Source organism: Populus nigra, chromosome 9 (genome assembly GCF_951802175.1).
Source record: "Populus nigra chromosome 9, ddPopNigr1.1, whole genome shotgun sequence".
Taxonomy (NCBI): Eukaryota; Viridiplantae; Streptophyta; class Magnoliopsida; order Malpighiales; family Salicaceae; genus Populus; species Populus nigra.
The window spans coordinates 1,809,177-1,821,924 of NC_084860.1; the positions used below are offsets into that span (position 1 = coordinate 1,809,177).

The following is a 12,748-nucleotide window of genomic DNA, read 5'->3' on the forward strand; positions in this document are numbered from 1 at the left end:
AGAATAATAAGTTTCTAATTAACCTAACCTAACATCCTGTTATCAACTTATTAGTTTCATTATTATACTCTCTGTTTTTTTTTTTCCGTTTTTTTCATCACTTTAGATTAGTTCGATGGTTTGCATTCTTTTCTCACGCAACTATATGAACACTTTTCTAGGAAATTTTAACTTGAGTAATTAATGTTATTCTACCAAAAATAAGTTTTTGGAATCTAGTTGCCAAATAATATCAATGAATATTTTCATACATATTTACAAGAAAGTTGAGAAGAAGTAAGAAGCTTAACCTATTAGTTAGTCCATCATTTTCTGTTTATATATGTATGACAATATATAATAGTAAAGATAGAGATTATAACACCGGAATATTGCCTATAATATTTTCTATATATACATTCTATAATATGTCCTATCAAACTGAAGGTGGAGGATCGACCCGAAACTTGAAGCAAAAAACAGTAAAAAAAGAAATAGAAAGTGACTTAGTGAAGATATCTGCAAGTTGATCCTAAGAGGAGATAAAACGAATTTGAATCTCTTTCTTTGCAACCCTACCTCTTACAAAATGATAATCAACCTCAACATATTCTGTATATCTGTCAATAAATACTAAAGCTAAATATCCTCAGCAGTGTCATTTGCTAAGGCTTTATACTTAGCTTAAGTAGAGAAGCATGCAGTGTTTGACAAAAAAAAAAGAAGGTAAACACCCATAGATTTACGATCATCAATACCACTTGCCTAATCTGCATCCATAAAATCATTTAACGCAAAAGATGAACTACGAGTGGTATGTAAGTCATAGGTTGTCGTACCCTGAAGATAACGCATAATGCATTTAATGACATCCCAATAAAAATATATAGGAGCATGCATAAACTGTCAGATTCTGTTAACAACAAAATAAATATTTAGTCTCGTAAAAATGAGATATTGAAGAATATCTATAATTTGATGAAAACTATGTAAGATAAAAAAATAATAAATCTGATAGTATGATAACTTTGATGATAGAAATATAAGTATCAACATGTATTATTTTTGCTCGAGTTATGTTGTTTCTTATAAATTAAATAATTTAAAAAACTTGTTTCTATCACTATAATTTTAAAAAAAATAATTAAAGGTACTATTTTTGAAAAAAAAAATCAGCTTATGCTATTTAAAAAAAAAGTTATTTTGAAAAAACACTAGCTAAGATAGGACGTGTTTGATATGATGTGTGATTGATAGATTTATAGGTGCTGATTATTTAAACCAAACCAACGGACCTGTCAAACCTAAAATGGACAGCCCAATGCAAATATAATACGGCTTCATAAAAGATGAATCATGTAAAGACAAATTTATGTGCCTGCTTTCAGAAGAGAAAAAGAAAGAAAAGAAAAGCAAAGAAAACCAGCCATTGCTTTCATCTCCATGACGAAAAAACAGTTAAAAATTAAAATATATATATGCTATTAATTTGAAAAATATTGTCTCCTTGTTGCTGTCTCATTCTTGATTCATATCTTGGAACAATCCCCATGTCCAATCCTTGTTCCAAATATTTTACAATGCTACAGCACTTGTTTTCAAAAAAAAATTAAGAAAGCAAAGTCCCAAATTGACCTATACACACACACACTTGTCAGTTTTAATCACTTGATCATCACGCACACATTCTCAACAGCAAGAACGAGTGGTGAGTGAGAATAAACATCATGGGAAGCAGTAAAAGGTTCTGCTGTGGTCTAAAAATCTGTGTTCTAGTTACCTTTGTGCTCTTAGTCATTATATCCGTGGTTTTAGTTACCTTGTATTTTACAGTTTTCAAGCCTAAAGAACCAAAGATTAATCCTCAGCCTGTTATCCTTGAGAGTATTCGCTGGATAATCTTTCCATTACAGATGTTAAATATTACATTAGGCATGGTAATCACAGTCGAAAATCGAAACTATGGAAGCTTCAAATACCAGGAGAGTACAGCTTATGTGAGTTACAGGGGGGATGTCGTCGCCGAAGCTCCGATTGAAGCTGACACTATTCCTGCTCGAGGGAAACATAATATAAGCACAACTGTGACAATGTTTGCGGATAAGTTGTTATCGGATGATAATTTCAAGAGAGAGTTGCTACAAGGGTCGATCTTGAATTTTACTTCAGCAACAACCTTGCATGGTAAGGTTATCTTGTTCAAGTTGATCAAGGCAAAAGCCACTAGTTCAAGCACTTGTGACATCTCTATCTTTGTCCAAGAGCAGCAAGCTGAGTCCATTTGCAAATCCAAAGTCAGCTTATAAATTAATTCACGTACGTTCTTCGCTATCATTTCTATACATGCAATATTTACTATGTAAGATTTTGGATTTCTAGATCATTCATATTCCAAACTGCTGGTACCATGATTTTATTAAATATATGTGTCGTATGCTTTTAATTGGATATTGCATGAACTTATTGAGAACCATATGATGTATGGTGAGCATTTATTTTGAACAATCAATGATCTGTCAACCTCCAGTTTTGCCTATCTAGAGATATCTCGTATCCAAGAGGCTGCGATGCAAGCTAACACTTACATTTCTCAAGTTTGTTAGTACTAGTACCTATTTTTTTTCCCATTCTTTATTAATAAACCTTGGATCCTGTACCCAAAAATAAAATTTCTTTTTTATCCTTTCTTAATACAACTATGATCCGATTCATTAAAAGAAAAAAATTATTTCCATTCATGGGAAACAGTACTCTCCACATAAATAAATAAATAAAATTCAAGTTGAAAACATGAACTTATTTATTTGACAATGATAAAGTTTGTTAAGATAGCATTTGATTATTGTCTTAAGAAAAAAAAATAAAGATAAAAAAGACATGTTTAATTTCCATATTTATTTTATTTTATTTTAAAATTATAAAAATATGATTAAAAATTATTACAAAAACATATTTATTTTTTTCTTTTCAATTAAATACGTATATTTATTATTTTTGTCAATGTACAATAACCAAATGTAACATATTAGATATATTTTCTTTTAACATGACATGTTATAAGAGAAATTAATGACATCAAATATATTCAAAAGGAGAGAAATCGTTGAATTGATATATATTACCTTCTCAACTCTTGCTGGGAATGCACAAAATATATGCAATTTGATTATCATCAAATATGGTGGGTGAACATTGAAAACGCAAGACCATGAATGGCATTAATAAGTGGTCTTTATCAAGTAAATGTTGTCACAGAGCTAGCTCATCCAACATCAAAGAAGGTGGGTGAAAATTAATATTCCATGGTACTGTATTGGCTAGTTATTTGCGCATGGCTTTCAGTACTTGTTCTTAACGTTGCTGTCGTAATTAACAAGGTTGCCAAATAATGAAACAAATCACAGAAATTAAATGGGATAGAGAAGTCATTGTAAATTAAAAATATTTTACTATAAATTATAATAATAATTTCATTTTTAATATTTTATTTTTTCATAAGATTTTTTTTATTTTTTTTTCTTCCTCGATCAACCAATGGTAGTGCCCTTGTAAATCAAGAAATATTTAACTATGAATTATAATAATAATTTTACTTTTATTTTTTCATCTTTTCATGAGATGTTTCTTTAATTTTTTTCTTTCTTGGTGAATAGGTAGCGTCCATGTTATTAAGGAGACGTATATAACACTTCTCGGTGATCAAATTTAGTCATTCGCCATCTCATTAGATGCACAATCGTTTCTTCTTCCACATGGTGTGACGCTTATAGACATATAATGGTTGGATTACCGTTGATGATCGATTGTTTGTGTTTTTTATTTCTTTTCTCTATCCTGACAATTAAAGTGTACAATTATCCTCTTTATTTGTTGTTTGTCAAATCAAATATGTTTGTGATATCCAAGTACTTTATGTTTGACATAACTGTCAGATCCAAGACGTTTAAGTCTGGCATAGTTGTCAGACTTGAAGCATAAGTGCCTGAACCTGCCAACCATGCCAGACCCGCGTGCTTGGGTTTACCAGACCGGCGTCTGGGTCAAAAAATTTAATTTTTTTCAAAAGCATGATTGGACTGCAAAAACAAACACTATCTCATTCAAGTAGGATTTTTTATTCATATGCAGTAGAACTTAATTGTAAACTTTTTTTTGTTTGTGCAACTTATTTTATAAATTTGTTATATTCAAAGAGGATAGAATGAAAAAAAATGTTGACTTCTAAGTAATTTATTTCAAGTCTTAAAAAATAAACTTCTTTTTTTGTATGCATTATAGATGAAAATATTAATGTTATGTTTCCTTCTAAGTGTTGACAGTTTTTTTAAAGAGTTCATGCTTTTTTAAATTTGAGTTGTTGCATGATTTAATAGTCAAAATTTGTTAAAAGGAGAGTTTATTCTACATTATAACTATTAGTATATACAAAAAATTAAAATATATGATCATAAGAGAAAACTTTTGAACTTTCAAATTGATACATTATGTTGTAGGAAAAGAAATACTATATATGTGTTTTTTCCCCTAACTAGAGACCCCTCTTTTTTCTTTCTTTTTTTCAGTTGGTTATTAACCCATATCATAGTTCACTATATAAATATTAGAAGAATATTTTATTTTTTCAATGTGAGATTTAAAGCCCATTAATATATATATTCTATGTTCGCAATAAAAAAGTTGTATTTTTTAAATACTTCGACTTAATAGAATAAGATAATATCTTTTCAAAGTGGTATAAAAAACTTTTTGAAATAGTTTTTTAGCTTATATCCACATGGATTGTTTCTTAATTTTTTCATATAAAATATTAATCTCAAATATATTTTTATATTTTTTTTCAAGTTAACCTAGGTTGACGTACGTCAGGCCAGGTCCAAAAAAATACTAGACTCGTGTTTTGAGCTTGACAAACATGCCAGGCCCAAACAAGAGTAGATAATATTTTCAGACAGATGATAAATAGATATATAGATTTTTTTTTCAGAAAAATATTTCTCTTAGGAAATAAAATTAGACATGTACTCGATTTACATATGCAGGTGAGGTATGGAATTTAAATGGAATTTGGTAAATAAGATTGGAAATACCTTCATTATAAAATAAATAAATAAAGATTGGGAGTACCTTATTGTGAGAATTAAGAATCAAGAATACCTTTTTTAAAAAAATAATAATTGAGCATTTAGGTCTAGTTTTTTTCACAATAAGTTTCATTAAGTTAATAATATATTTTACTAAAGAATCTATTCATATTATGACTATAGTAATACAATGTCTAATAATTTAATAAAATAAATAAATCATTTAAAAAAAATTATTATTATATAACAAAAGTGTAGAAGTATACCTATTGAATAATAAAATTTTAATATTTAAGTAAATTAGTTATTGCATTTATGTTTTCGCTGTTTATATTTTTCTATGTAGGAAGACTATATATATATATATATTCTTCATACATCAAATTTTATTTAACTAAAAATTATACATATGACGGAAATTATTTATTTGTTAACAGAGTGCAATATTTCTTTGATTACCAGACCTTTCCTTCCAAAATGAAACTTAAGTCCACCTGAATGCAACTAAGCCCATCTAAAGGGCACATTGTTTTAATCTGATTTTAATTTTCTGGCCCAAACGTATCTAAAAGTCCAAAACGAAAGCCCATTCCACACTTTAAAACTGACCAATATTTTTTGGTTTCTCTTTAGATCCATTAGTCCTTTTTTTTGCTGTGAGATACGTGAGAGCTTTTGGAAATATAGTTAATCGTGTTTTTAAAAAAATTTATTTTTTTAATAATTATATTTTATATATTTTAAATTATTATGATATACTGATTTCAAAAATAATTTTTTAAAAATAAAAAAAATATATTATTTTGATATATTTCGAGATGAAATTACATTTTGAAAAGCAACCGTAATTACACTTTAAAAAACTAAAATTTATAACTATGAAATCCAATTAACACAAAAATATTGACTCTATTTTTGACAAGATGTCATAGTTATCTATATTTTCCGTCTGAATTAGTTAAAAGTTTGGCTCAGCCTAAATTAATTTTTTTAAAAAAAATTAAAATGATATTTTTTAAAATAAAATATTTATATTAATTTAATTAGATCTCAGATGTGCTTGGCCCGATGAATTGAATACCAAGTTGATCCGTTATATTATTCAAGTTTAATTTATTAATCTGGTTTTTTTTTTTAAAAAGGACTTGGGTCGAATTAAATTTTAAATAAATGGGTTATTAAATTAGGTCACTTTAAAAACCATTAAAAAACATTTAACTTTTCTTAACAACCGGTCCAAAATCAATGAATGCTCGTAACATTTGGTTGGCATAAATTGAATCGTGTTATAGATCGTCAAAGTAAAATCTTAACGATAGAAATTACTAGCTAGATTGTGGTTTTCAATTGCATTAAAAACTCCTTACATAAAGCAATGAACTAAAATCTAGAAGGAGACGATTTCTACTCTCTGTCGCATTCCCATAACTAATGCATGATTCAGTAGTCCCTTTGATCGAGGCTCTCTTCATTTGTAGCATAATTAACTATTCTGAGAGATCAGGCTAAAATGAAGAATACAGAAAATTCAATCAGTTTTTTCCACTTACAAGCCCTCAAGATGATTTGATTTTCTTTGTTGATAAGAAAATTTGGCTTGATTTTGGTCCCAGTTTCAAATCCATTAATCCATATGTACTGGTAGATATTAATTTGGCCAACATAATGTAATTTTTCAAATTAAATTGGAACTCAGTTTAATCAAAATGAGCATCCACTATATATATATATATATATATATATATATATATATATATATATCCCATCCATCCCTGAAAAAAGGCCTCTTTTTAATCCTTATTTTCTGATTTTGACAGTACAAGTCCCTAATCAAGAAGTCCTAATGTGTTCATGCATCAACAGTATCCCCGGCCTCAGCAGCAGCAAGCACAAGCTCTGGCTGTAGACTGAATGTCCCGTCTAGGGCATTTGGCTGCCCCAAAGCCTTCAAAGCCAAGTGTGCAGCCTTCTGCCCTGAGATCATCATTGCCCCAAATGTTGGACCCTGCAAAAATTAAGTTAAATTAAGTTAATAAGCAGGACTATTTGATAAAACAATACGATTTGCACATGAACTTTTAATATATATATATAATCGTTATAGAGATTTTACCATTCTTGGTGCTCCATCAATTTCTGCAACTTCCATGCCTGTAACAATCATACCAGGCACAATCTCTCTTGTAAGCCTAACAATTGCATCTTCAGCAGCGTTCATGTCGAGTGCTTTCATTCCAGGAACACTATCAATCATGCCAATACTCTTCAATCTCTTAACACCAGTAGCTCCAAAAGGCCCGTCATGTCCACAAGAACTAACCACAACCTTAGCCTCCATAACATTAGGGTCCATGCAAGATTGAGTGTTATGGTTCATAGACACTAAAGCCCAGTTAGTAACCACACCAGAAACTCTCCCTCCTTTCACTATTAAATCCTCTGCTGCCACAGCATTGAACAGCTTCACATTAGGCCTAGCCAAGAGTTTGCTCATGATTGTCGAGGTGAACAGAGCTGCATGCTTGATAACCACATAGTTATCTGCCTCATCATATTCAATTTCAAGCTCATCAAGAAATCTATGAGCTGGTTTACGCACAATCATAGCTGAAAATAACTGACCACCAAGCCATGCACCACCTCCAGGGCTAACTGATTGCTCAATTATAGCAACACGAACTGAAGGGTTCTTGCTGAGCTCATAAGCACAAGAAAGACCAGCAGAGCCAGCACCAACAATGACAACGTCAGTGTCTGCATAAGTAACCATGTCTGTCATGTAACGACGGGTCATTTCACGAGAGACGATGGATTCTTTGATGGGCTGGAACTTAAAGGACTGAAGATCATATGAAGGTTGTGTTAAGGACATGGAAATGGCAGGACAGGTGGATTTTATGGGAGTGGAACGTGTAGTAGTTGTGATAGGTGTGCCATGGAAGGATGATTTGTTGTCCAAGAAAGAGGACTTGAGGTTTGCAGATAGATAGGGGGTAAGGGTAGTGGCCATGGCTGTAATTCAAGGAGTTCTTGATAAGGTTTTGTTAAAGGGTTTTTGTCGATGTAAATGAAATTGGAGAAAGCTAGAGAAGAGGCTTGAGAGATGCGAGTCTAGATGATTGGTATTTAAGGATGTGTAGCAATTGGTGGGATGTGAAAATATCTGAAATAAAAATCTGCAAGAAGTTAGAATGACGGGTCATGCGATAGATAGCTAGATAGAACTTGAACGGCTCATAATGCTTGGAGCCTTGCTTTCTGGATATAAAGACTGCACCAAAAGCAACATAATTGACAACTTTCCTACAATAAGATCTGTGAGAGATTTTTGTATTGCCTAATTCATCATTTTTTTTGGACAAATCTATAGCAGTCCCATAATTGATACAGGATTAGTTCAGCACTAGTCCATATTGGTTGATTTGTATCAACATAATTTTGAGACATGTTTTTGCTCTTCAAGATATATTTGTGCACAGAAAACTAGATTAATCTAAAAGCTTAAACTTTTGGTTTTTTTTTTCTCGTCCTTTTCTCATCTGTTTTTGCATTCCGCTTTTTCTTTTTTGTCACTTTCTTTTGTTTTTTCTTCTGTATAAGTAGATATTATTCTTTCACAATCTGTAGCTAGTAAGGCCATTGCTAAAAAGTCTCATCGATCAAATAATTTGAGTTAGCAAAACTTTCAGAAGCAAAACATAGCAATCCAACATTTGTACATGTTCATTACTCCTTGCCAAACCAAAAAAAAATCAGCTACCTACACTAACATGATCGTCTTTGAGCATTGATTTTTTCTTTTTACCTTGACATTTCTCACCCTTATACCTAGTTTCTTTTCTTCAATTCATAAATGAAATAGAATTTTAATAATTTACAAAAGTTATGTTCAAATTCCTACGTAAACCTTGAATCTTACTGCCATTGTATCATCCTGGATATCGAAAAGGGGACACGCAATTCCTGATATACACATCAATATCCTTTCTGCTCTTTGCATGCGCCGTCTTCACACTCTTACTGTACTTGTACCTCTGGTGTTGACTCAAGCTCACATTGCATAGCCTTCTGCTTCGTTTTCCGGGAAATTCTTGATGTCGAAGATGAAGAATTAGGAGAGGAAGAACTTGTCTTCTTTTTCCTAGTTTTAGGTTTCTTGGGAACATTTGGAAGATCCGAAGGTGGAATGTCATTGAACACATTAGGCATAGTTTGATGACCCATAGATTCATCAAAATCTGTCACAAAATATTACAAAAAATCGTATCATGTCATCATACCGTGGAGATAATTAATTATGCACAAACACCTATATATATATTAAAAAAAAACCTTGCAACGTACGAGAAGGAAAAAACTAGATTTGAAAGATCTCTTCCATAGAAGATAGGCGTTCCATTTCGGAATTAGATTTGAAAAACAAACTTAATAGTAGCCTCAGAACATGAGTAGCCTGAAAAACTCGAATCACAAGACACAAATTCTTTGAGCTGGCCTCCAGCCGGTCCCAAATGACTCATAAAGACAACATCCCTGGTAGATTTAATTTTTTCTTCGTTTCAAATGGTAAGATTTGAGCCCTAGAATTATCCCAACGTACAACAAGAACACATAGCTAACCATTTTTAAAGAAAAATAAAATACAAGTATTGGAGTACTATAACTAGGTTTATAGAGATTGGTTTTTAGCTGCAGGGAGAGTGGGAGGAGCACTTAAAGGCGTAATGCCATTGGTTTCGAAATATTCATGCCGAATTATTTTTCTAAATAAAATCAATCATTTGAAAATATGTGTTACAGGATCTACCAATTGGATATTTATCATCATAATTGATATCATTAGAGAAATTAATTTAATGTTTATTTAGTATGAATGTAGCATTACTCTAGGTGGGGTGCTATGGTTCTAATTATGTATTACGGCCTCAAATAGGAATGTTGAGAAGTATTCCAACAGAATTTCAGCTTTAAAATCCTTGATCAATGGATCATTGCCTCACTCTCAGCACTAATACCCAGAGATTCTCAATAATATTCTCCAAGATACCTTATGATTATTATTATATATCACACCATGTATGAGTGGCTTGAGTAGCAAAATCCTATACACGGTCCACCAAAAACTGGCCTTTTCCAAGGCCATCAGTTACATAGATAACCCACATAAATATTATTATTAGCTCGCGCGTGACGCAAAAGCCAAACTCTTCCCTCCTGGAGGCAAAGAATCTCAACAAGTCTCAGTGTACCTTGAAGTTTAGCTTTTTGATCAATTGAGAGGGGCATTCCTATGAGTTTCTTCACACGTGAAAAGGCCCTACTTTCACTTGTCTTGTAATGCAATAGAACCCCACTTGGTATCTATCAAGTATTTTTCAAGCCGACATAATTTTGGTCATAAATTCAACCTTTGCCATTACTCCAGTGGCATCCAAATGTGAGTAAGCTTTGCCACACATATATATGTCTTATTTGTTGCTGTGAACTAAAAAAAAATTAAGGCAATGCTTGGTTTTGTGGTTTGCAAGAAAAGCAACCAGATCCTTCTAGGTTTTGGCATAACAACAGTGCTCAGCAGTTATTTATTCTATATGTGGTGGCCAAATCACAGTTATCTTACCACCACACAAAAATTAAGGTGTTTAATTGTAATTTATCTAGTCTAGTCTTTTTCCTCAAAACAATCTATGGCTACACAACAATACCAAAAGAAAAATCATGTCACGGAAAAGAAAAATAATTGACAAGGTTTTAAAAAACAACGATGACATTACCTTGAGAGGACCATGGGGAGAAAGTAACAGAATTGGAATCTCTTGGATTTGCAACAGTGGTTGTTGAGAAGTCAGGAGGTGTCTTGAATTCACTCATCTGCAATATTGTCCCACAAGAATTGCATTAACTTATCGTTATATCAATAGAGATTTCCTTTTTCTAGTGCTAGAGAAAATTCAGAGGATTTATGAGACAATGGTAGGCCAAGAATTGTAGACAGTACTGCTACATACCCAACTGGGTGCATTGCCAGAAGGGCCATCCCACCCTATATGCGCCACATGCTTGACATCTGTTGGATACCCAATTTCCATCTCTCGTTCCTTCACCACTGCAAGAAATTAAACACACCAAACAAGCAACAATTTTAGGCATGTTGATTTGGAAACTAGATATTATATATAAATACATTGTCGAGAAAAGAAAGGTAGGCATACCAAAGATTTGCGAGATGTACTTGAACCCCTTACAGAGCCCTTTGATTTTGGTTGCCATGGAGAAAATTAGAAGCTAGCCAAATGGAATAGTCCTTCAATGAAATATTGATTCAAAACAGAAGGAAACAGCACTACCAAACGCACGTGGAGAGATGCTTCCAATTTTGCCTGCTAGAAAACAAAGATGTACTTAGGACATTGGAGATTATGCAATCCACACCAAAATATATATGACAGCAGACCATGTCAAGGGACGGGGAAAAACCAGACAAAAACGTGTAGCAGCTTATGCATGTGATTTACAAACTATTAACCCGTGAAAGAAGATTGGAATCTTTGAATGAAAAATACATTGCCTTGATGTGAAGGAAAGGAAAGAAAGATAAAAAAACTATAGTAACTTTACCTCAAATAATTGATGGCCAGGTATGGCGGTACAAAGAAGTGAGAGATTCAAAAGAGAAACAACCTCTTCTCTCTTCCTTCCTCCAAGCAACAATATTGCTCCATTTATGTATCTATCACTATGCTTTTGATGAATATAAAAAGAACATACAAGAACTCTAAATGTAAAACTATCACGAGATAGCTTGCTAATATCAAAGAGAATCCATCAAAGCCAAAGAACTTGAACTAAAGGAAAGAGAGAAAATATCGTGCGGGTGTAAAGAGTCAAGAATATAGCAAGCTAGAAAAGAAAGAAATTAAAGAAGGTGGAACGAAAACAAGCCCACAAAGGGTTTGAAAGACGAAGGACAAAGAAAGAAAGAAGAGATGACGATAAAAGTTGGATGGTGGTTTTGTTGGTTTTGGTTTGGCTAATAATGAAGAGTTCTTGCAAATATTTTGTGACAAAAATGTGAGCGCAGGATGAATTTGCTTTGTTGTTCAACGAGCAAAGCGCGGGTCTGAAGCCCTTGAACCTGTCTTTTTAAAGCTTCTTCTCTGAAAAACCATTGCTAGGGCTCTCTCAAAATGCGGGCAAAATTTCAGAGGCGATTAAAGAGAGTAAATTTATGTTTTTGCAGTGTTGACTTGTAAAAGAGAAACCCTGCCTCGTAAATTGAATTTTATCTTCCAAAAGTTATCTGTCATGATCTAGAAGGATTTGCCTAATATAGAGAAAATCTTGATACAATGTATCTCTCTAACTCCACATATCTCATTTTCACTTGACATCATTAAATTATTTGGATTTTCTATTATAAGCATATAAAAAAAATTGAAGACTATAACTACATGTAAATAACTAGGAAAAAAGTGTTTGTTGAAAATGGTTTTTGAAACGGCCAATATATATATAATGTAATGTAATGTAATTGCACGTATAATGTATGTATTTTAATTTTCAATATGGTTTTCAGATATAATACTGAACATAAAACCTTGTAAAATAATTTCTATCCAGATTGATGATTTTTTAAAAGATTATATATAAAACTTCAAAATAAAATTTTTTTAATTATAGAAAAAAAA

The 12,748-nt window shown here is 31.9% G+C and overlaps 3 protein-coding genes across 4 annotated transcripts; 1 reads left to right on the forward strand and 2 right to left on the reverse strand.

The window, feature by feature from the left end:
- Positions 1-1,706: 1,706 nt before the first annotated feature.
- Positions 1,707-2,285, forward strand: LOC133703615 (uncharacterized). The gene has a single exon (XM_062128237.1). The coding sequence runs from the start codon at positions 1,707-1,709 to the stop codon at positions 2,283-2,285; it is 579 nt and encodes a 192-aa protein (XP_061984221.1).
- A 4,548-nt stretch (positions 2,286-6,833) lies between these two features.
- LOC133703783 (thiamine thiazole synthase 2, chloroplastic-like) lies at positions 6,834-8,171 on the reverse strand. The gene is made up of 2 exons (XM_062128458.1): positions 7,174-8,171; positions 6,834-7,065 (listed from the first exon to the last, which is right to left on the reverse strand). Exons 1-2 carry the CDS (start codon positions 8,068-8,070, stop codon positions 6,910-6,912), a joined length of 1,053 nt encoding a protein of 350 aa, XP_061984442.1. The 5' UTR covers positions 8,071-8,171; the 3' UTR covers positions 6,834-6,909.
- A 528-nt stretch (positions 8,172-8,699) lies between these two features.
- Positions 8,700-12,339, reverse strand: LOC133703784 (CRIB domain-containing protein RIC10-like). 2 transcript variants are annotated; one of them, XM_062128459.1, is made up of 5 exons: positions 11,679-12,339; positions 11,273-11,440; positions 11,069-11,166; positions 10,835-10,931; positions 8,700-9,298 (listed from the first exon to the last, which is right to left on the reverse strand). In XM_062128459.1, exons 2-5 carry the CDS (start codon positions 11,328-11,330, stop codon positions 9,078-9,080), a joined length of 474 nt encoding a protein of 157 aa, XP_061984443.1. In that variant the 5' UTR covers positions 11,331-11,440; positions 11,679-12,339; the 3' UTR covers positions 8,700-9,077. The 2 variants fall into 2 exon arrangements, with proteins under 2 accessions (XP_061984443.1, XP_061984444.1); XM_062128460.1 differs by having other exon boundaries at positions 11,273-11,443.
- Between the last annotated feature and the right edge of the window lie 409 nt (positions 12,340-12,748).